The sequence below is a fragment of the Pleuronectes platessa genome, chromosome 2 (genome assembly GCF_947347685.1).
Source record: "Pleuronectes platessa chromosome 2, fPlePla1.1, whole genome shotgun sequence".
Classification (NCBI taxonomy): Eukaryota; Metazoa; Chordata; class Actinopteri; order Pleuronectiformes; family Pleuronectidae; genus Pleuronectes; species Pleuronectes platessa.
In genome coordinates, this window is record NC_070627.1 from 11,311,242 (window position 1) to 11,337,868 (window position 26,627).

Consider the following 26,627-nt stretch of genomic DNA (forward strand, 5'->3'; position numbering starts at 1 on the left):
ACTGAAACCACCAATAGTACCCTCCAAACTGCTTCCCCATCAACTACCATAAATACTTCATCCATGCAGACTTCGGCTGAGTCAACAACAAGTGAATCTATGACGCCCACAACATCTACCACACCTACCACATCAATACCATCATCAACTACCCAGAATACTGAAACTACCAAAAGTACCCTGCAAAGTACTCCGGTATCCGTTCCCATACTTACGTCATCAACGCAGACTTCGGCTGAATCAACAACAAGTGAATCTATGACGCCCACCACATCTACCACATCTGCCAGCTCATCACCAGCATCAACTACACAGAATACTGAAACTACCAAGAGTACCCTGCAAAGTGCTTCCCCATCAACTACCATAAATACTTCATCCATGCAGACTTCGGCTGAGTCAACAACAAGTGAATCTATGGCGCCCACAACATCTACCATATTTACCAGTTCAACACCAGTATCAACCATCCAAACTATTGAAACTACAAAAACAACCCTGCAAAGTGCTTCCCCATCAACAACCATGAATACTTCATCCATGCAGACGTCAGCTGGATCCACAACAAGTGAATCTATGACGCCCACAACATCTACCACATCTGCAAGTTCATCAGCAGCATCAACTACACAGAATACTGAAACTACCAAGAGTACCCTGCAAACTGCTTCCCCATCAACTACCATAAATACTTCATCCATGCAGACTTCGGCTGAGTCAACAACAAGTGAATCTATGACGCCCAAAACATCTACCATATTTACCAGTTCAACACCAGTATCAACCACCCAAACTATTGAAACTACAAAAACAACCCTGCAAAGTGCTTCCCCATCAACTACCATAAATACTTCATACATGCAGACGTCAGCTGGATCCACAACAAGTGAATCTACCACAGCTGCCAGTTCATCACCAGCATCAACTACCCAGAATACTGAAACTACCAAGAGTACCCTGCAAACTGCTTCCCCATCAATGACCATAAATACTTCATCCATGCAGACTTCGGCTGAGTCAACAACAAGTGAATCTATGACGCCCACAAAGTCTACCACACCAACCAGTTCATTACCAGCATCAACTACCCATACTATTGAAACTACAAAAACAACCCTGCAAACTGCTTCCCCATCAACTACCATAAATACTTCATCCATGCAGACGTCATTTGGATCCACAACAAGTGAATCTATGACGCCCACAACATCTACCACATCTGCCAGCTCATCACCAGCATCAACTACACAGAATACTGAAACTACCAAGAGTACCCTGCAAAGTTCTTCCCCATCAACTACCATAAATACGTCATCCATGCAGACATCAGCTGAATCCACAACAAGTGAATCTATGACGCCCACAACATCTACCACACTAACAAGTTCAATACCATCATCAACTACCCAGAATACTGAAACTACCAAAAGTACCCTGCAAAGTACTCCGGTATCCGTTCCCATACTTACGTCATCAACGCAGACTTCGGCTGAATCAACAACAAGTGAATCTATGACGCCCAGCACATCTACCACACCTACCACATCATTATCAGCGTCAACCACCCAGAATATTGAAACTACCAAGACTACCCTGCAAAGTACTTCCCCATCAACAACCATAAATACTTCATCCATGCAGACTTCGGCTGAGTCAACAAGTGAATCTATGACGCCCACAAAATCTACCACACCTTCCAGTTCATCACCAGCATCAACTACCCAGAATACTGAAACTACCAAGAGTACCCTGCAAAGTGCTTCCCCATCAACTACCATAAATACTTCATCCATGCAGACTTCGGCTGAGTCAACAACAAGTGAATCTATGACGCCGAAAACATCGACCATTTTTACCAGTTCAACACCAGTATCAACCACCCAAACTATTGACACTACAAAAACAACCCTGCAAAGTGCTTCCCCATCAACTACCATAAATACTTCATCCATGCAGACGTCAGCTGGATCCACAACAAGTGAATCTATGACGCCCACAACATCTATCACACCTGCCAGTTCATCACCAGCATCAACTACCCAGAATATTGAAACTACCAAGAGTACCATGCAAAGTGCTTCCCCATCAACTACCATGAATACTTCATCCATGCAGACGTCATCTGGATCCACAACAAGTGAATCTATGACGCCCAGAACATCTACCACATCTGCCAGTGCATCACCAGCATCAACTACACAGAATACTGAAACTACCAAGAGTACCCTGCAAAGTGCTTCCCCATCAACTACCATAAATACGTCATCCATGCATACATCAGCTGAATCCACAACAAGTGAATCTATGACACCCACAACATCTACCACACTAACAAGTTCAATACCAGCATCAACTACCCACACTATTGAAACTACAAAAACAACCCTGCAAAGTGCTTCCCCATCAACTACCATAAATACTTCATCCATGCAGACGTCAGCTGAATCAACAACAAGTGAATCTATGACGCCCACAACATCTACCACAACTACCACATCATTATCAGCATCAACCACCCAGAATACTGAAACTACCAAGAGTACCCTACAAAGTGCTTCCCCATCAACTACCATGAATACTTCATCCATGCAGACATCAGCTGGATCCACAACAAGTGAATCTACCACAGCTGCCAGTTCATCACCAGCATCAACTACCCAGAATACTGAAACTACCAAGAGTACCCTGCAAACTGCTTCCCCATCAACTACCATAAATACTTCATCCATGCAGACTTCGGCTGAGTCAACAACAAGTGAATCTATGACGCCCACAAAGTCTACCACACCAACCAGTTCATTACCAGCATCAACTACCCATACTATTGAAACTACAAAAACAACCCTGCAAAGTGCTTCCCCATCAACTACCATAAATACTTCATCCATGCAGACGTCATCTGGATCCACAACAAGTGAATCTATGACGCCCACAACATCTACCACATCTGCCAGCTCATCACCAGCATCAACTACACAGAATACTGAAACTACCAAGAGTACCCTGCAAAGTTCTTCCCCATCAACTACCATAAATACGTCATCCATGCAGACATCAGCTGAATCCACAACAAGTGAATCTATGACGCCCACAACATCTACCACACTAACAAGTTCAATACCAGCATCAACTACCCAGAATACTGAAACTACCAAAAGTACCCTGCAAAGTACTCCGGTATCTGTTCCCATACTTACGTCATCAACGCAGACTTCGGCTGAGTCAACAACAAGTGAATCTATGACGCCCACAAAATCTACCACACCTTCCAGTTCATCACCAGCATCAACTACCCAGAATACTGAAACTACCAAGAGTACCCTGCAAAGTGCTTCCCCATCAACTACCATAAATACTTCATCCATGCAGACTTCGGCTGAGTCAACAACAAGTGAATCTATGACGCCCACAAAATCTACCACACCTTCCAGTTCATCACCAGCATCAACTACCCAGAATACTGAAACTACCAAGAGTACCCTGCAAAGTGCTTCCCCATCAACTACCATAAATACTTCATCCATGCAGACGTCATCTGGATCCACAACAAGTGAATCTATGACGCCCAAAACATCTACCACACCTGCCAGTTCATCACCAGCATCAACTACCCAGAATACTGAAACCACCAAGAGTACCCTCCAAACTGCTTCCCCATCAACTACCATAAATACTTCATCCATGCAGACTTCGGCTGAGTCAACAACAAGTGAATCTATGACGCCCACTACGTCTACCACACCAATTAGTTCATTACCAGCATCAACTACCCATACTATTGAAACTACAAAAACAACCCTGCAAACTGCTTCCCCATCAACTACCATAAATACTTCATCCATGCAGACGTCATCTGGATCCACAACAAGTGAATCTATGACGCCCACAACATCTACCACATCTGCCAGCTCATCACCAGCATCAACTACACAGAATACTGAAACTACCAAAAGTACCCTGCAAAGTACTCCGGTATCCGTTCCCATACTGACGTCATCAACGCAGACTTCGGCTGAATCAACAGCAAGTGAATCTATGACGCCCACCACATCTACCACACCTACCACATCATTATCAGCATCAACCACCCAGAATACTGAAACTACCAAGAGTACCCTGCAAAGTGCTTCTCCATCTACAACCATGTTTACTTCATCCATGCAGACATCAGCTGAATCAACAACAAGTGAATCTATGACGCCCACAACATCTACCACACCTACCACATCATTATCAGCATCAACCACCAAGAATACTGAAACTACCAGGAGTACCCTGCAAACTGCTTCCCCATCGACTACCATAAATACTTCATCCATGCAGACGTCATCTGGATCCATTACAAGTGAATCTATGACGCCCACAACATCTACCACACCTGCCAGTTCATCACCAGCATCAACTACCCAGAATACTGAAACTACCAAGAGTACCCTGCAAAGTGCTTCCCCATCAACTACCATAAATACTTCATCCATGCAGACGTCATCTGGATCCACAACAAGTGAATCTATGACGCCCACAACATCTACCACACCTGCCAGTTCATCACCAGCATCAACTACCCAGAATACTGAAACCACCAATAGTACCCTCCAAACTGCTTCCCCATCAACTACCATAAATACTTCATCCATGCAGACTTCGGCTGAGTCAACAACAAGTGAATCTATGACGCCCACAACATCTACCACACCTACCACATCAATACCATCATCAACTACCCAGAATACTGAAACTACCAAAAGTACCCTGCAAAGTACTCCGGTATCCGTTCCCATACTTACGTCATCAACGCAGACTTCGGCTGAATCAACAACAAGTGAATCTATGACGCCCACCACATCTACCACATCTGCCAGCTCATCACCAGCATCAACTACACAGAATACTGAAACTACCAAGAGTACCCTGCAAAGTGCTTCCCCATCAACTACCATAAATACTTCATCCATGCAGACTTCGGCTGAGTCAACAACAAGTGAATCTATGGCGCCCACAACATCTACCATATTTACCAGTTCAACACCAGTATCAACCATCCAAACTATTGAAACTACAAAAACAACCCTGCAAAGTGCTTCCCCATCAACAACCATGAATACTTCATCCATGCAGACGTCAGCTGGATCCACAACAAGTGAATCTATGACGCCCACAACATCTACCACATCTGCAAGTTCATCAGCAGCATCAACTACACAGAATACTGAAACTACCAAGAGTACCCTGCAAACTGCTTCCCCATCAACTACCATAAATACTTCATCCATGCAGACTTCGGCTGAGTCAACAACAAGTGAATCTATGACGCCCAAAACATCTACCATATTTACCAGTTCAACACCAGTATCAACCACCCAAACTATTGAAACTACAAAAACAACCCTGCAAAGTGCTTCCCCATCAACTACCATAAATACTTCATACATGCAGACGTCAGCTGGATCCACAACAAGTGAATCTACCACAGCTGCCAGTTCATCACCAGCATCAACTACCCAGAATACTGAAACTACCAAGAGTACCCTGCAAACTGCTTCCCCATCAATGACCATAAATACTTCATCCATGCAGACTTCGGCTGAGTCAACAACAAGTGAATCTATGACGCCCACAAAGTCTACCACACCAACCAGTTCATTACCAGCATCAACTACCCATACTATTGAAACTACAAAAACAACCCTGCAAACTGCTTCCCCATCAACTACCATAAATACTTCATCCATGCAGACGTCATTTGGATCCACAACAAGTGAATCTATGACGCCCACAACATCTACCACATCTGCCAGCTCATCACCAGCATCAACTACACAGAATACTGAAACTACCAAGAGTACCCTGCAAAGTTCTTCCCCATCAACTACCATAAATACGTCATCCATGCAGACATCAGCTGAATCCACAACAAGTGAATCTATGACGCCCACAACATCTACCACACTAACAAGTTCAATACCATCATCAACTACCCAGAATACTGAAACTACCAAAAGTACCCTGCAAAGTACTCCGGTATCCGTTCCCATACTTACGTCATCAACGCAGACTTCGGCTGAATCAACAACAAGTGAATCTATGACGCCCAGCACATCTACCACACCTACCACATCATTATCAGCGTCAACCACCCAGAATATTGAAACTACCAAGACTACCCTGCAAAGTACTTCCCCATCAACAACCATAAATACTTCATCCATGCAGACTTCGGCTGAGTCAACAAGTGAATCTATGACGCCCACAAAATCTACCACACCTTCCAGTTCATCACCAGCATCAACTACCCAGAATACTGAAACTACCAAGAGTACCCTGCAAAGTGCTTCCCCATCAACTACCATAAATACTTCATCCATGCAGACTTCGGCTGAGTCAACAACAAGTGAATCTATGACGCCGAAAACATCGACCATTTTTACCAGTTCAACACCAGTATCAACCACCCAAACTATTGACACTACAAAAACAACCCTGCAAAGTGCTTCCCCATCAACTACCATAAATACTTCATCCATGCAGACGTCAGCTGGATCCACAACAAGTGAATCTATGACGCCCACAACATCTATCACACCTGCCAGTTCATCACCAGCATCAACTACCCAGAATATTGAAACTACCAAGAGTACCATGCAAAGTGCTTCCCCATCAACTACCATGAATACTTCATCCATGCAGACGTCATCTGGATCCACAACAAGTGAATCTATGACGCCCAGAACATCTACCACATCTGCCAGTGCATCACCAGCATCAACTACACAGAATACTGAAACTACCAAGAGTACCCTGCAAAGTGCTTCCCCATCAACTACCATAAATACGTCATCCATGCATACATCAGCTGAATCCACAACAAGTGAATCTATGACACCCACAACATCTACCACACTAACAAGTTCAATACCAGCATCAACTACCCACACTATTGAAACTACAAAAACAACCCTGCAAAGTGCTTCCCCATCAACTACCATAAATACTTCATCCATGCAGACGTCAGCTGAATCAACAACAAGTGAATCTATGACGCCCACAACATCTACCACAACTACCACATCATTATCAGCATCAACCACCCAGAATACTGAAACTACCAAGAGTACCCTACAAAGTGCTTCCCCATCAACTACCATGAATACTTCATCCATGCAGACATCAGCTGGATCCACAACAAGTGAATCTACCACAGCTGCCAGTTCATCACCAGCATCAACTACCCAGAATACTGAAACTACCAAGAGTACCCTGCAAACTGCTTCCCCATCAACTACCATAAATACTTCATCCATGCAGACTTCGGCTGAGTCAACAACAAGTGAATCTATGACGCCCACAAAGTCTACCACACCAACCAGTTCATTACCAGCATCAACTACCCATACTATTGAAACTACAAAAACAACCCTGCAAACTGCTTCCCCATCAACTACCATAAATACTTCATCCATGCAGACGTCATCTGGATCCACAACAAGTGAATCTATGACGCCCACAACATCTACCACATCTGCCAGCTCATCACCAGCATCAACTACACAGAATACTGAAACTACCAAGAGTACCCTGCAAAGTTCTTCCCCATCAACTACCATAAATACGTCATCCATGCAGACATCAGCTGAATCCACAACAAGTGAATCTATGACGCCCACAACATCTACCACACTAACAAGTTCAATACCAGCATCAACTACCCAGAATACTGAAACTACCAAAAGTACCCTGCAAAGTACTCCGGTATCTGTTCCCATACTTACGTCATCAACGCAGACTTCGGCTGAGTCAACAACAAGTGAATCTATGACGCCCACAAAATCTACCACACCTTCCAGTTCATCACCAGCATCAACTACCCAGAATACTGAAACTACCAAGAGTACCCTGCAAAGTGCTTCCCCATCAACTACCATAAATACTTCATCCATGCAGACGTCATCTGGATCCACAACAAGTGAATCTATGACGCCCACAACATCTACCACACCTGCCAGTTCATCACCAGCATCAACTACCCAGAATACTGAAACCACCAAGAGTACCCTCCAAACTGCTTCCCCATCAACTACCATAAATACTTCATCCATGCAGACTTCGGCTGAGTCAACAACAAGTGAATCTATGACGCCCACTACGTCTACCACACCAATTAGTTCATTACCAGCATCAACTACCCATACTATTGAAACTACAAAAACAACCCTGCAAACTGCTTCCCCATCAACTACCATAAATACTTCATCCATGCAGATGTCATCTGGATCCACAACAAGTGAATCTATGACGCCCACAACATCTACCACATCTGCCAGCTCATCACCAGCATCAACTACACAGAATACTGAAACTACCAAAAGTACCCTGCAAAGTACTCCGGTATCCGTTCCCATACTGACGTCATCAACGCAGACTTCGGCTGAATCAACAGCAAGTGAATCTATGACGCCCACCACATCTACCACACCTACCACATCATTATCAGCATCAACCACCCAGAATACTGAAACTACCAAGAGTACCCTGCAAAGTGCTTCTCCATCTACAACCATGTTTACTTCATCCATGCAGACATCAGCTGAATCAACAACAAGTGAATCTATGACGCCCACAACATCTACCACACCTACCACATCATTATCAGCATCAACCACCAAGAATACTGAAACTACCAGGAGTACCCTGCAAACTGCTTCCCCATCGACTACCATAAATACTTCATCCATGCAGACGTCATCTGGATCCATTACAAGTGAATCTATGACGCCCACAACATCTACCACACCTGCCAGTTCATCACCAGCATCAACTACCCAGAATACTGAAACTACCAAGAGTACCCTGCAAAGTGCTTCCCCATCAACTACCATAAATACTTCATCCATGCAGACGTCATCTGGATCCACAACAAGTGAATCTATGATGCCCACAACATCTACCACACCTGCCAGTTCATCACCAGCATCAACTACCCAGAATACTGAAACCACCAAGAGTACCCTCCAAACTGCTTCCCCATCAACTACCATAAATACTTCATCCATGCAGACTTCGGCTGAGTCAACAACAAGTGAATCTATGACGCCCACAACATCTACCACACCTACCACATCAATACCATCATCAACTACCCAGAATACTGAAACTACCAAAAGTACCCTGCAAAGTACTCCGGTATCCGTTCCCATACTTACGTCATCAACGCAGACTTCGGCTGAATCAAAAACAAGTGAATCTATGACGCCCACCACATCTACCACATCTGCCAGCTCATCACCAGCATCAACTACACAGAATACTGAAACTACCAAGAGTACCCTGCAAAGTGCTTCCCCATCAACTACCATAAATACTTCATCCATGCAGACTTCGGCTGAGTCAACAACAAGTGAATCTATGGCGCCCACAACATCTACCATATTTACCAGTTCAACACCAGTATCAACCATCCAAACTATTGAAACTACAAAAACAACCCTGCAAAGTGCTTCCCCATCAACTACCATAAATACTTCATCCATGCAGACGTCAGCTGGATCCACAACAAGTGAATCTATCACACCTGCCAGTTCATCACCAGCATCAACTACCCAGAATATTGAAACTACCAAGAGTACCATGCAAAGTGCTTCCCCATCAACTACCATGAATACTTCATCCATGCAGACGTCATCTGGATCCACAACAAGTGAATCTATGACGCCCACAACATCTACCACATCTGCAAGTTCATCAGCAGCATCAACTACACAGAATACTGAAACTACCAAGAGTACCCTGCAAACTGCTTCCCCATCAACTACCATAAATACTTCATCCATGCAGACTTCGGCTGAGTCAACAACAAGTGAATCTATGACGCCCACAAAGTCTACCACACCAACCAGTTCATTACCAGCATCAACTACCCATACTATTGAAACTACAAAAACAACCCTGCAAACTGCTTCCCCATCAACTACCATAAATACTTCATCCATGCAGACGTCATTTGGATCCACAACAAGTGAATCTATGACGCCCACAACATCTACCACATCTGCCAGCTCATCACCAGCATCAACTACACAGAATACTGAAACTACCAAGAGTACCCTGCAAAGTTCTTCCCCATCAACTACCATAAATACGTCATCCATGCAGACATCAGCTGAATCCACAACAAGTGAATCTATGACGCCCACAACATCTACCACACTAACAAGTTCAATACCATCATCAACTACCCAGAATACTGAAACTACCAAAAGTACCCTGCAAAGTACTCCGGTATCCGTTCCCATACTTACGTCATCAACGCAGACTTCGGCTGAATCAACAACAAGTGAATCTATGACGCCCAGCACATCTACCACACCTACCACATCATTATCAGCGTCAACCACCCAGAATATTGAAACAACCAAGACTACCCTGCAAAGTGCTTCCCCATCAACAACCATAAATACTTCATCCATGCAGACTTCGGCTGAGTCAACAAGTGAATCTATGACGCCCACAAAATCTACCACACCTTCCAGTTCATCACCAGCATCAACTACCCAGAATACTGAAACTACCAAGAGTACCCTGCAAAGTACTTCCCCATCAACTACCATAAATACTTCATCCATGCAGACTTCGGCTGACTCAACAACAAGTGAATCTATGACGCCGAAAACATCTACCATTTTTACCAGTTCAACACCAGTATCAACCACCCAAACTATTGACACTACAAAAACAACCCTGCAAAGTGCTTCCCCATCAACTACCATAAATACTTCATCCATGCAGACGTCAGCTGGATCCACAACAAGTGAATCTATGACGCCCACAACATCTATCACACCTGCCAGTTCATCACCAGCATCAACTACCCAGAATATTGAAACTACCAAGAGTACCATGCAAAGTGCTTCCCCATCAACTACCATGAATACTTCATCCATGCAGACGTCATCTGGATCCACAACAAGTGAATCTATGACGCCCAGAACATCTACCACATCTGCCAGTGCATCACCAGCATCAATTACACAGAATACTGAAACTACCAAGAGTACCCTGCAAAGTGCTTCCCCATCAACTACCATAAATACGTCATCCATGCATACATCAGCTGAATCCACAACAAGTGAATCTATGACACCCACAACATCTACCACACTAACAAGTTCAATACCAGCATCAACTACCCACACTATTGAAACTACAAAAACAACCCTGCAAAGTGCTTCCCCATCAACTACCATAAATACTTCATCCATGCAGACGTCAGCTGAATCAACAACAAGTGAATCTATGACGCCTACAACATCTACCACACCTACCACATCATTATCAGCATCAACCACCCAGAATACTGAAACTACCAAGAGTACCCTACAAAGTGCTTCCCCATCAACTACCATGAATACTTCATCCATGCAGACATCAGCTGGATCCACAACAAGTGAATCTACCACAGCTGCCAGTTCATCACCAGCATCAACTACCCAGAATACTGAAACTACCAAGAGTACCCTGCAAACTGCTTCCCCATCAACTACCATAAATACTTCATCCATGCAGACTTCGGCTGAGTCAACAACAAGTGAATCTATGACGCCCACAAAGTCTACCACACCAACCAGTTCATTACCAGCATCAACTACCCATACTATTGAAACTACAAAAACAACCCTGCAAACTGCTTCCCCATCAACTACCATAAATACTTCATCCATGCAGACGTCATCTGGATCCACAACAAGTGAATCTATGACGCCCACAACATCTACCACATCTGCCAGCTCATCACCAGCATCAACTACACAGAATACTGAAACTACCAAGAGTACCCTGCAAAGTTCTTCCCCATCAACTACCATAAATACGTCATCCATGCAGACATCAGCTGAATCCACAACAAGTGAATCTATGACGCCCACAAAATCTACCACACCTTCCAGTTCATCACCAGCATCAACTACCCAGAATACTGAAACTAACAAGAGTACCCTGCAAAGTGCTTCCCCATCAACTACCATAAATACTTCATCCATGCAGACGTCATCTGGATCCACAACAAGTGAATCTATGACGCCCACAAAATCTACCACACCTTCCAGTTCATCACCAGCATCAACTACCCAGAATACTGAAACTAACAAGAGTACCCTGCAAAGTGCTTCCCCATCAACTACCATAAATACTTCATCCATGCAGACGTCATCTGGATCCACAACAAGTGAATCTATGACGCCCACAACATCTACCACACCTGCCAGTTCATCACCAGCATCAACTACCCAGAATACTGAAACCACCAAGAGTACCCTCCAAACTGCTTCCCCATCAACTACCATAAATACTTCATCCATGCAGACTTCGGCTGAGTCAACAACAAGTGAATCTATGACGCCCACTACGTCTACCACACCAATTAGTTCATTACCAGCATCAACTACCCATACTATTGAAACTACAAAAACAACCCTGCAAACTGCTTCCCCATCAACTACCATAAATACTTCATCCATGCAGACGTCATCTGGATCCACAACAAGTGAATCTATGACGCCCACAACATCTACCACAACTGCCAGCTCATCACCAGCATCAACTACACAGAATACTGAAACTACCAAAAGTACCCTGCAAAGTACTCCGGTATCCGTTCCCATACTGACGTCATCAACGCAGACTTCGGCTGAATCAACAGCAAGTGAATCTATGACGCCCACCACATCTACCACACCTACCACATCATTATCAGCATCAACCACCCAGAATACTGAAACTACCAAGAATACCCTGCAAAGTGCTTCTCCATCTACAACCATGTTTACTTCATCCATGCAGACATCAGCTGAATCAACAACAAGTGAATCTATGACGCCCACAACATCTACCACACCTACCACATCATTATCAGCATCAACCACCAAGAATACTGAAACTACCAGGAGTACCCTGCAAACTGCTTCCCCATCGACTACCATAAATACTTCATCCATGCAGACGTCATCTGGATCCATTACAAGTGAATCTATGACGCCCACAACATCTACCACACCTGCCAGTTCATCACCAGCATCAACTACCCAGAATACTGAAACTACCAAGAGTACCCTGCAAAGTGCTTCCCCATCAACTACCATAAATACTTCATCCATGCAGACGTCATCTGGATCCACAACAAGTGAATCTATGACGCCCACAACATCTACCACACCTGCCAGTTCATCACCAGCATCAACTACCCAGAATACTGAAACCACCAAGAGTACCCTCCAAACTGCTTCCCCATCAACTACCATAAATACTTCATCCATGCAGACTTCGGCTGAGTCAACAACAAGTGAATCTATGACGCCCACTACGTCTACCACACCAATTAGTTCATTACCAGCATCAACTACCCATACTATTGAAACTACAAAAACAACCCTGCAAACTGCTTCCCCATCAACTACCATAAATACTTCATCCATGCAGACGTCATCTGGATCCACAACAAGTGAATCTATGACGCCCACAACATCTACCACATCTGCCAGCTCATCACCAGCATCAACTACACAGAATACTGAAACTACCAAGAGTACCCTGCAAAGTGCTTCCCCATCAACTACCATAAATACTTCATCCATGCAGACTTCGGCTGAGTCAACAACAAGTGAATCTATGGCGCCCACAACATCTACCATATTTACCAGTTCAACACCAGTATCAACCATCCAAACTATTGAAACTACAAAAACAACCCTGCAAAGTGCTTCCCCATCAACTACCATAAATACTTCATCTATGCAGACGTCAGCTGGATCCACAACAAGTGAATCTATCACACCTGCCAGTTCATCACCAGCATCAACTACCCAGAATATTGAAACTACCAAGAGTACCATGCAAAGTGCTTCCCCATCAACTACCATGAATACTTCATCCATGCAGACGTCATCTGGATCCACAACAAGTGAATCTATGACGCCCACAACATCTACCACATCTGCAAGTTCATCAGCAGCATCAACTACACAGAATACTGAAACTACCAAGAGTACCCTGCAAACTGCTTCCCCATCAACTACCATAAATACTTCATCCATGCAGACTTCGGCTGAGTCAACAACAAGTGAATCTATGACGCCGAAAACATCTACCATATTTACCAGTTCAACACCAGTATCAACCACCCAAACTATTGAAACTACAAAAACAACCCTGCAAAGTGCTTCCCCATCAACTACCATAAATACTTCATCCATGCAGACATCAGCTGGATCCACAACAAGTGAATCTACCACAGCTGCCAGTTCATCACCAGCATCAACTACCCAGAATACTGAAACTACCAAGAGTACCCTGCAAACTGCTTCCCCATCAACTACCATAAATACTTCATCCATGCAGACTTCGGCTGAGTCAACAACAAGTGAATCTATGACGCCCAAAACATCTACCATATTTACCAGTTCAACACCAGTATCAACCACCCAAACTATTGAAAATACAAAAACAACCCTGCAAAGTGCTTCCCCATCAACTACCATAAATACTTCATCCATGCAGACGTCAGCTGGATCCACAACAAGTGAATCTACCACAGCTGCCAGTTCATCACCAGCATCAACTACCCAGAATACTGAAACTACCAAGAGTACCCTGCAAACTGCTTCCCCATCAACTACCATAAATACTTCATCCATGCAGACTTCGGCTGAGTCAACAACAAGTGAATCTATGACGCCCACAAAGTCTACCACACCAACCAGTTCATTACCAGCATCAACTACCCATACTATTGAAACTACAAAAACAACCCTGCAAACTGCTTCCCCATCAACTACCATAAATACTTCATCCATGCAGACGTCATTTGGATCCACAACAAGTGAATCTATGACGCCCACAACATCTACCACATCTGCCAGCTCATCACCAGCATCAACTACACAGAATACTGAAACTACCAAGAGTACCCTGCAAAGTTCTTCCCCATCAACTACCATAAATACGTCATCCATGCAGACATCAGCTGAATCCACAACAAGTGAATCTATGACGCCCACAACATCTACCACACTAACAAGTTCAATACCATCATCAACTACCCAGAATACTGAAACTACCAAAAGTACCCTGCAAAGTACTCCGGTATCCGTTCCCATACTTACGTCATCAACGCAGACTTCGGCTGAATCAACAACAAGTGAATCTATGACGCCCACCACATCTACCACACCTACCACATCATTATCAGCGTCAACCACCCAGAATATTGAAACTACCAAGACTACCCTGCAAAGTGCTTCCCCATCAACAACCATAAATACTTCATCCATGCAGACGTCATCTGGATCCACAACAAGTGAATCTATGACGCCCACAACATCTACCACACCTGCCAGTTCATCACCAGCATCAACTACCCAGAATACTGAAACCACCAAGAGTACCCTCCAAACTGCTTCCCCATCAACTACCATAAATACTTCATCCATGCAGACTTCGGCTGAGTCAACAACAAGTGAATCTATGACGCCCACTACGTCTACCACACCAATTAGTTCATTACCAGCATCAACTACCCATACTATTGAAACTACAAAAACAACCCTGCAAACTGCTTCCCCATCAACTACCATAAATACTTCATCCATGCAGACGTCATCTGGATCCACAACAAGTGAATCTATGACGCCCACAACATCTACCACATCTGCCAGCTCATCACCAGCATCAACTACACAGAATACTGAAACTACCAAGAGTACCCTGCAAAGTGCTTCCCCATCAACTACCATAAATACTTCATCCATGCAGACTTCGGCTGAGTCAACAACAAGTGAATCTATGGCGCCCACAACATCTACCATATTTACCAGTTCAACACCAGTATCAACCATCCAAACTATTGAAACTACAAAAACAACCCTGCAAAGTGCTTCCCCATCAACTACCATAAATACTTCATCTATGCAGACGTCAGCTGGATCCACAACAAGTGAATCTATCACACCTGCCAGTTCATCACCAGCATCAACTACCCAGAATATTGAAACTACCAAGAGTACCATGCAAAGTGCTTCCCCATCAACTACCATGAATACTTCATCCATGCAGACGTCATCTGGATCCACAACAAGTGAATCTATGACGCCCACAACATCTACCACATCTGCAAGTTCATCAGCAGCATCAACTACACAGAATACTGAAACTACCAAGAGTACCCTGCAAACTGCTTCCCCATCAAATACCATAAATACTTCATCCATGCAGACTTCGGCTGAGTCAACAACAAGTGAATCTATGACGCCCAAAACATCTACCATATTTACCAGTTCAACACCAGTATCAACCACCCAAACTATTGAAACTACAAAAACAACCCTGCAAAGTGCTTCCCCATCAACTACCATAAATACTTCATCCATGCAGACATCAGCTGGATCCACAACAAGTGAATCTACCACAGCTGCCAGTTCATCACCAGCATCAACTACCCAGAATACTGAAACTACCAAGAGTACCCTGCAAACTGCTTCCCCATCAACTACCATAAATACTTCATCCATGCAGACTTCGGCTGAGTCAACAACAAGTGAATCTATGACGCCCAAAACATCTACCATATTTACCAGTTCAACACCAGTATCAACCACCCAAACTATTGAAACTACAAAAACAACCCTGCAAAGTGCTTCCCCATCAACTACCATAAATACTTCATCCATGCAGACGTCAGCTGGATCCACAACAAGTGAATCTACCACAGCTGCCAGTTCATCACCAGCATCAACTACCCAGAATACTGAAACTACCAAGAGTACCCTGCAAACTGCTTCCCCATCAACTACCATAAATACTTCATCCATGCAGACTTCGGCTGAGTCAACAACAAGTGAATCTATGACGCCCACAAAGTCTACCACACCAACCAGTTCATTACCAGCATCAACTACCCATACTATTGAAACTACAAAAACAACCCTGCAAACTGCTTCCCCATCAACTACCATAAATACTTCATCCATGCAGACGTCATTTGGATCCACAACAAGTGAATCTATGACGCCCACAACATCTACCACATCTGCCAGCTCATCACCAGCATCAACTACACAGAATACTGAAACTACCAAGAGTACCCTGCAAAGTTCTTCCCCATCAACTACCATAAATACGTCATCCATGCAGACATCAGCTGAATCCACAACAAGTGAATCTATGACGCCCACAACATCTACCACACTAACAAGTTCAATACCATCATCAACTACCCAGAATACTGAAACTACCAAAAGTACCCTGCAAAGTACTCCGGTATCCGTTCCCATACTTACGTCATCAACGCAGACTTCGGCTGAATCAACAACAAGTGAATCTATGACGCCCACCACATCTACCACACCTACCACATCATTATCAGCGTCAACCACCCAGAATATTGAAACTACCAAGACTACCCTGCAAAGTGCTTCCCCATCAACAACCATAAATACTTCATCTATGCAGACTTCGGCTGAGTCAACAACAAGTGAATCTATGAAGCCCACAACGTCTACCACACTTACCAGTTCAATTCCAGTATCAACAACCCAGAATGCTGAAACTACCAAGAGTACCCTGCAAAGTGCTTCCCCATCAACTACCATAAATACTTCATCCATGCAGACATCAGCTGGATCCACAACAAGTGAATCTAGCACAGCTGCCAGTTCATCACCAGCATCAACTACCCAGAATACTGAAACTACCAAGAGTACCCTGCAAACTGCTTCCCCATCAACTACCATAAATACTTCATCCATGCAGACGTCATTTGGATCCACAACAAGTGAATCTATGACGCCCACAACATCTACCACATCTGCCAGCTCATCACCAGCATCAACTACACAGAATACTGAAACTACCAAGAGTACCCTGCAAAGTTCTTCCCCATCAACTACCATAAATACGTCATCCATGCAGACATCAGCTGAATCCACAACAAGTGAATCTATGACGCCCACAACATCTACCACACTAACAAGTTCAATACCATCATCAACTACCCAGAATACTGAAACTACCAAAAGTACCCTGCAAAGTACTCCGGTATCCGTTCCCATACTAACGTCATCAACGCAGACTTCGGCTGAATCAACAACAAGTGAATCTATGACGCCCAGCACATCTACCACAACTACCACATCATTATCAGCGTCAACCACCCAGAATATTGAAACTACCAAGAGTACCGTGCAAAGTGCTTCCCCATCAACTACCATAAATACTTCATCCATGCAGACTTCGGCTGAGTCAACAACAAGTGAATCTATGACGCCGAAAACATCTACCATTTTTACCAGTTCAACACCAGTATCAACCACCCAAACTATTGACACTACAAAAACAACCCTGCAAAGTGCTTCCCCATCAACTACCATAAATACTTCATCCATGCAGACGTCAGCTGGATCCACAACAAGTGAATCTATGACGCCCACAACATCTACCACATCTGCCAGCTCATCACCAGCATCAACTACACAGAATACTGAAACTACCAAGAGTACCCTGCAAAGTTCTTCCCCATCAACTACCATAAATATGTCATCCATGCAGACATCAGCTGAATCCACAACAAGTGAATCTATGACGCCCACAACATCTACCACACTAACAAGTTCAATACCATCATCAACTACCCAGAATACTGAAACTACCAAAAGTACCCTGCAAAGTACTCCGGTATCCGTTCCCATACTTACGTCATCAACGCAGACTTCGGCTGAATCAACAACAAGTGAATCTATGACGCCCACCACATCTACCACACCTACCACATCATTATCAGCGTCAACCACCCAGAATATTGAAACTACCAAGACTACCCTGCAAAGTGCTTCCCCATCAACAACCATAAATACTTCATCTATGCAGACTTCGGCTGAGTCAACAACAAGTGAATCTATGAAGCCCACAACGTCTACCACACTTACCAGTTCAATTCCAGTATCAACAACCCAGAATGCTGAAACTACCAAGAGTACCCTGCAAAGTGCTTCCCCATCAACAACCATAAATACTTCATCCATGCAGACTTCGGCTGAGTCAACAAGTGAATCTATGACGCCCACAAAATCTACCACACCTTCCAGTTCATCACCAGCATTAACTACCCAGAATACTGAAACTACCAAGAGTACCCTGCAAAGTGCTTCCCCATCAACTACCATAAATACTTCATCCATGCAGACTTCGGCTGAGTCAACAACAAGTGAATCTATGACGCCGAAAACATCTACCATATTTACCAGTTCAACACCAGTATCAACCACCCAAACTATTGAAACTACAAAAACAACCCTGCAAAGTGCTTCCCCATCAACTACCATAAATACTTCATCCATGCAGACATCAGCTGGATCCACAACAAGTGAATCTACCACAGCTGCCAGTTCATCACCAGCATCAACTACCCAGAATACTGAAACTACCAAGAGTACCCTGCAAACTGCTTCCCCATCAACTACCATAAATACTTCATCCATGCAGACGTCATTTGGATCCACAACAAGTGAATCTATGACGCCCACAACATCTACCACATCTGCCAGCTCATCACCAGCATCAACTACACAGAATACTGAAACTACCAAGAGTACCCTGCAAAGTTCTTCCCCATCAACTGCCATAAATACGTCATCCATGCAGACATCAGCTGAATCCACAACAAGTGAATCTATGACGCCCACAACATCTACCACACTAACAAGTTCAATACCATCATCAACTACCCAGAATACTGGAACTACCAAAAGTACCCTGCAAAGTACTCCGGTATCCGTTCCCATACTTACGTCATCAACGCAGACTTCGGCTGAATCAACAACAAGTGAATCTATGACGCCCAGCACATCTACCACACCTACCACATCATTATCAGCGTCAACCACCCAGAATATTGAAACTACCAAGAGTACCCTGCAAAGTGCTTCCCCATCAACTACCATAAATACTTCATCCATGCAGACTTCGGCTGAGTCAACAACAAGTGAATCTATGACGCCGAAAACATCTACCATTTTTACCAGTTCAACACCAGTATCAACCACCCAAACTATTGACACTACAAAAACAACCCTGCAAAGTGCTTCCCCATCAACTACCATAAATACTTCATCCATGCAGACGTCAGCTGGATCCACAACAAGTGAATCTATGACGCCCACAACATCTACCACATCTGCCAGCTCATCACCAGCATCAACTACACAGAATACTGAAACTACCAAGAGTACCCTGCAAAGTTCTTCCCCATCAACTACCATAAATACGTCATCCATGCAGACATCAGCTGAATCCACAACAAGTGAATCTATGACGCCCACAACATCTACCACACTAACAAGTTCAATACCATCATCAACTACCCAGAATACTGAAACTACCAAAAGTACCCTGCAAAGTACTCCGGTATCCGTTCCCATACTTACGTCATCAACGCAGACTTCGGCTGAATCAACAACAAGTGAATCTATGACGCCCACCACATCTACCACACCTACCACATCATTATCAGCGTCAACCACCCAGAATATTGAAACTACCAAGACTACCCTGCAAAGTGCTTCCCCATCAACAACCATAAATACTTCATCTATGCAGACTTCGGCTGAGTCAACAACAAGTGAATCTATGAAGCCCACAACGTCTACCACACTTACCAGTTCAATTCCAGTATCAACAACCCAGAATGCTGAAACTACCAAGAGTACCCTGCAAAGTGCTTCCCCATCAACAACCATAAATACTTCATCCATGCAGACTTCGGCTGAGTCAACAAGTGAATCTATGACGCCCACAAAATCTACCACACCTTCCAGTTCATCACCAGCATTAACTACCCAGAATACTGAAACTACCAAGAGTACCCTGCAAAGTGCTTCCCCATCAACTACCATAAATACTTCATCCATGCAGACTTCGGCTGAGTCAACAACAAGTGAATCTATGATGCCGAAAACATCTACCATATTTACCAGTTCAACACCAGTATCAACCACCCAAACTATTGAAACTACAAAAACAACCCTGCAAAGTGCTTCCCCATCAACTACCATAAATACTTCATCCATGCAGACATCAGCTGGATCCACAACAAGTGAATCTACCACAGCTGCCAGTTCATCACCAGCATCAACTACCCAGAATACTGAAACTACCAAGAGTACCCTGCAAAGTTCTTCCCCATCAACTACCATAAATACGTCATCCATGCAGACATCAGCTGAATCCACAACAAGTGAATCTATGACGCCCACAACATCTACCACATCTGCCAGCTCATCACCAGCATCAACTACACAGAATACTGAAACTACCAAGAGTACCCTGCAAAGTTCTTCCCCATCAACTACCATAAATACGTCATCCATGCAGACATCAGCTGAATCCACAACAAGTGAATCTATGACGCCCACAACATCTACCACACTAACAAGTTCAATACCATCATCAACTACCCAGAATACTGAAACTACCAAAAGTACCCTGCAAAGTACTCCGGTATCCGTTCCCATACTTACGTCATCAACGCAGACTTCGGCTGAATCAACAACAAGTGAATCTATGACGCCCAGCACATCTACCACACCTACCACATCATTATCAGCGTCAACCACCCAGAATATTGAAACTACCAAGAGTACCCTGCAAAGTGCTTCCCCATCAACTACCATAAATACTTCATCCATGCAGACTTCGGCTGAGTCAACAACAAGTGAATCTATGACGCCGAAAACATCTACCATTTTTACCAGTTCAACACCAGTATCAACCACCCAAACTATTGACACTACAAAAACAACCCTGCAAAGTGCTTCCCCATCAACTACCATAAATACTTCATCCATGCAGACGTCAGCTGGATCCACAACAAGTGAATCTATGACGCCCACAACATCTACCACATCTGCCAGCTCATCACCAGCATCAACTACACAGAATACTGAAACTACCAAGAGTACCCTGCAAAGTTCTTCCCCATCAACTACCATAAATACGTCATCCATGCAGACATCAGCTGAATCCACAACAAGTGAATCTATGACGCCCACAACATCTACCACACTAACAAGTTCAATACCATCATCAACTACCCAGAATACTGAAACTACCAAAAGTACCCTGCAAAGTACTCCGGTATCCGTTCCCATACTTACGTCATCAACGCAGACTTCGGCTGAATCAACAACAAGTGAATCTATGACGCCCACCACATCTACCACACCTACCACATCATTATCAGCGTCAACCACCCAGAATATTGAAACTACCAAGACTACCCTGCAAAGTGCTTCCCCATCAACAACCATAAATACTTCATCCATGCAGACTTCGGCTGAGTCAACAACAAGTGAATCTATGACGCCGAAAACATCTACCATATTTACCAGTTCAACACCAGTATCAACCACCCAAACTATTGAAACTACAAAAACAACCCTGCAAAGTGCTTCCCCATCAACTACCATAAATACTTCATCCATGCAGACATCAGCTGGATCCACAACAAGTGAATCTACCACAGCTGCCAGTTCATCACCAGCATCAACTACCCAGAATACTGAAACTACCAAGAGTACCCTGCAAAGTTCTTCCCCATCAACTACCATAAATACGTCATCCATGCAGACATCAGCTGAATCCACAACAAGTGAATCTATGACGCCCACAACATCTACCACATCTGCCAGCTCATCACCAGCATCAACTACACAGAATACTGAAACTACCAAGAGTACCCTGCAAAGTTCTTCCCCATCAACTACCATAAATACGTCATCCATGCAGACATCAGCTGAATCCACAACAAGTGAATCTATGACGCCCACAACATCTACCACACTAACAAGTTCAATACCATCATCAACTACCCAGAATACTGAAACTACCAAAAGTACCCTGCAAAGTACTCCGGTATCCGTTCCCATACTTACGTCATCAACGCAGACTTCGGCTGAATCAACAACAAGTGAATCTATGACGCCCAGCACATCTACCACACCTACCACATCATTATCAGCGTCAACCACCCAGAATATTGAAACTACCAAGAGTACCCTGCAAAGTGCTTCCCCATCAACTACCATAAATACTTCATCCATGCAGACTTCGGCTGAGTCAACAACAAGTGAATCTATGACGCCGAAAACATCTACCATTTTTACCAGTTCAACACCAGTATCAACCACCCAAACTATTGACACTACAAAAACAACCCTGCAAAGTGCTTCCCCATCAACTACCATAAATACTTCATCCATGCAGACGTCAGCTGGATCCACAACAAGTGAATCTATGACGCCCACAACATCTACCACATCTGCCAGCTCATCACCAGCATCAACTACACAGAATACTGAAACTACCAAGAGTACCCTGCAAAGTTCTTCCCCATCAACTACCATAAATACGTCATCCATGCAGACATCAGCTGAATCCACAACAAGTGAATCTATGACGCCCACAACATCTACCACACTAACAAGTTCAATACCATCATCAACTACCCAGAATACTGAAACTACCAAAAGTACCCTGCAAAGTACTCCGGTATCCGTTCCCATACTTACGTCATCAACGCAGACTTCGGCTGAATCAACAACAAGTGAATCTATGACGCCCACCACATCTACCACACCTACCACATCATTATCAGCGTCAACCACCCAGAATATTGAAACTACCAAGACTACCCTGCAAAGTGCTTCCCCATCAACAACCATAAATACTTCATCTATGCAGACTTCGGCTGAGTCAACAACAAGTGAATCTATGAAGCCCACAACGTCTACCACACTTACCAGTTCAATTCCAGTATCAACAACCCAGAATGCTGAAACTACCAAGAGTACCCTGCAAAGTGCTTCCCCATCAACTACCATAAATACTTCATCCATGCAGACATCAGCTGGATCCACAACAAGTGAATCTAGCACAGCTGCCAGTTCATCACCAGCATCAACTACCCAGAATACTGAAACTACCAAGAGTACCCTGCAAACTGCTTCCCCATCAACTACCATAAATACTTCATCCATGCAGACGTCATTTGGATCCACAACAAGTGAATCTATGACGCCCACAACATCTACCACATCTGCCAGCTCATCACCAGCATCAACTACACAGAATACTGAAACTACCAAGAGTACCCTGCAAAGTTCTTCCCCATCAACTACCATAAATACGTCATCCATGCAGACATCAGCTGAATCCACAACAAGTGAATCTATGACGCCCACAACATCTACCACACTAACAAGTTCAATACCATCATCAACTACCCAGAATACTGAAACTACCAAAAGTACCCTGCAAAGTACTCCGGTATCCGTTCCCATACTTACGTCATCAACGCAGACTTCGGCTGAATCAACAACAAGTGAATCTATGACGCCCAGCACATCTACCACACCTACCACATCATTATCAGCGTCAACCACCCAGAATATTGAAACTACCAAGAGTACCCTGCAAAGTGCTTCCCCATCAACTACCATAAATACTTCATCCATGCAGACTTCGGCTGAGTCAACAACAAGTGAATCTATGACGCCCACAACATCTACCACACCTGCCAGTTCATCACCAGCATCAACTACCCAGAATACTGAAACTACCAAGAGTACCCTGCAAAGTGCTTCCCCATCAACTACCATAAATACTTCATCCATGCAGACGTCATCTGGATCCACAACAAGTGAATCTATGACGCCCACAACATCTACCTCACTAACAAGTTCAATACCAGCATCAACTACCCACGCTATTAAAACTACAAAAACAACCCTGCAAAGTGCTTCTCCATCATCAACCATGTTTACTTCATCCATGCAGACGTCAGCTGAATCCACAACAAGTGAATCTATGACGCCCACAACGTCTACCACACTTACCAGTTCAATTCCAGTATCAACTACCCAGAATACTGAAACTACCAAAAGTACCCTGCAAAGTACTCCGGTATCTGTTCCCATACTTACGTCATCAACCCAGACTTCGGCTGAATCAACAACAAGTGAATCTATGACGCCCACCACATCTACCACACCTACCATATCATTATCAGCATCAACCACCCAGAATACTGAAACTACCAAGAGTACCCTGCAAAGTGCTTCCCCATCAACAACCATAAATACTTCATCTATGCAGACTTCGGCTGAGTCAACAACAAGTGAATCTATGAAGCCCACAACGTCTACCACACTTACCAGTTCAATTCCAGTATCAACAACCCAGAATGCTGAAACTACCAAGAGTACCCTGCAAAGTGCTTCCCCATCAACAACCATAAATACTTCATCCATGCAGACTTCGGCTGAGTCAACAAGTGAATCTATGACGCCCACAAAATCTACCACACCTTCCAGTTCATCACCAGCATTAACTACCCAGAATACTGAAACTACCAAGAGTACCCTGCAAAGTGCTTCCCCATCAACTACCATAAATACTTCATCCATGCAGACTTCGGCTGAGTCAACAACAAGTGAATCTATGACGCCGAAAACATCTACCATATTTACCAGTTCAACACCAGTATCAACCACCCAAACTATTGAAACTACAAAAACAACCCTGCAAAGTGCTTCCCCATCAACTACCATAAATACTTCATCCATGCAGACATCAGCTGGATCCACAACAAGTGAATCTACCACAGCTGCCAGTTCATCACCAGCATCAACTACCCAGAATACTGAAACTACCAAGAGTACCCTGCAAACTGCTTCCCCATCAACTACCATAAATACTTCATCCATGCAGACGTCATTTGGATCCACAACAAGTGAATCTATGACGCCCACAACATCTACCACATCTGCCAGCTCATCACCAGCATCAACTACACAGAATACTGAAACTACCAAGAGTACCCTGCAAAGTTCTTCCCCATCAACTACCATAAATACGTCATCCATGCAGACATCAGCTGAATCCACAACAAGTGAATCTATGACGCCCACAACATCTACCACACTAACAAGTTCAATACCATCATCAACTACCCAGAATATTGAAACTACCAAGAGTACCCTGCAAAGTGCTTCCCCATCAACTACCATAAATACTTCATCCATGCAGACTTCGGCTGAGTCAACAACAAGTGAATCTATGACGCCCACAACATCTACCACACCTGCCAGTTCATCACCAGCATCAACTACCCAGAATACTGAAACTACCAAGAGTACCCTGCAAAGTGCTTCCCCATCAACTACCATAAATACTTCATCCATGCAGACGTCATCTGGATCCACAACAAGTGAATCTATGACGCCCACAACATCTACCTCACTAACAAGTTCAATACCAGCATCAACTACCCACGCTATTAAAACTACAAAAACAACCCTGCAAAGTGCTTCTCCATCATCAACCATGTTTACTTCATCCATGCAGACGTCAGCTGAATCCACAACAAGTGAATCTATGACGCCCACAACGTCTACCACACTTACCAGTTCAATTCCAGTATCAACTACCCAGAATACTGAAACTACCAAAAGTACCCTGCAAAGTACTCCGGTATCTGTTCCCATACTTACGTCATCAACCCAGACTTCGGCTGAATCAACAACAAGTGAATC

The 26,627-nt window shown here is 44.0% G+C and overlaps 1 protein-coding gene across 1 annotated transcript; it reads left to right on the forward strand.

Moving 5' to 3' along the window:
• Positions 1–1,479: 1,479 nt before the first annotated feature.
• On the forward strand, positions 1,480–24,966 carry LOC128460649 (uncharacterized; the record flags this gene model as incomplete). The annotated part of the gene is made up of 6 exons (XM_053445896.1): positions 1,480–1,536; positions 7,474–7,521; positions 12,625–12,641; positions 12,885–12,918; positions 15,688–15,735; positions 24,901–24,966. Coding segments are annotated over 6 exons (270 nt in total), but the record flags the coding sequence as incomplete, so codon positions are not given.
• Positions 24,967–26,627: the final 1,661 nt, after the last annotated feature.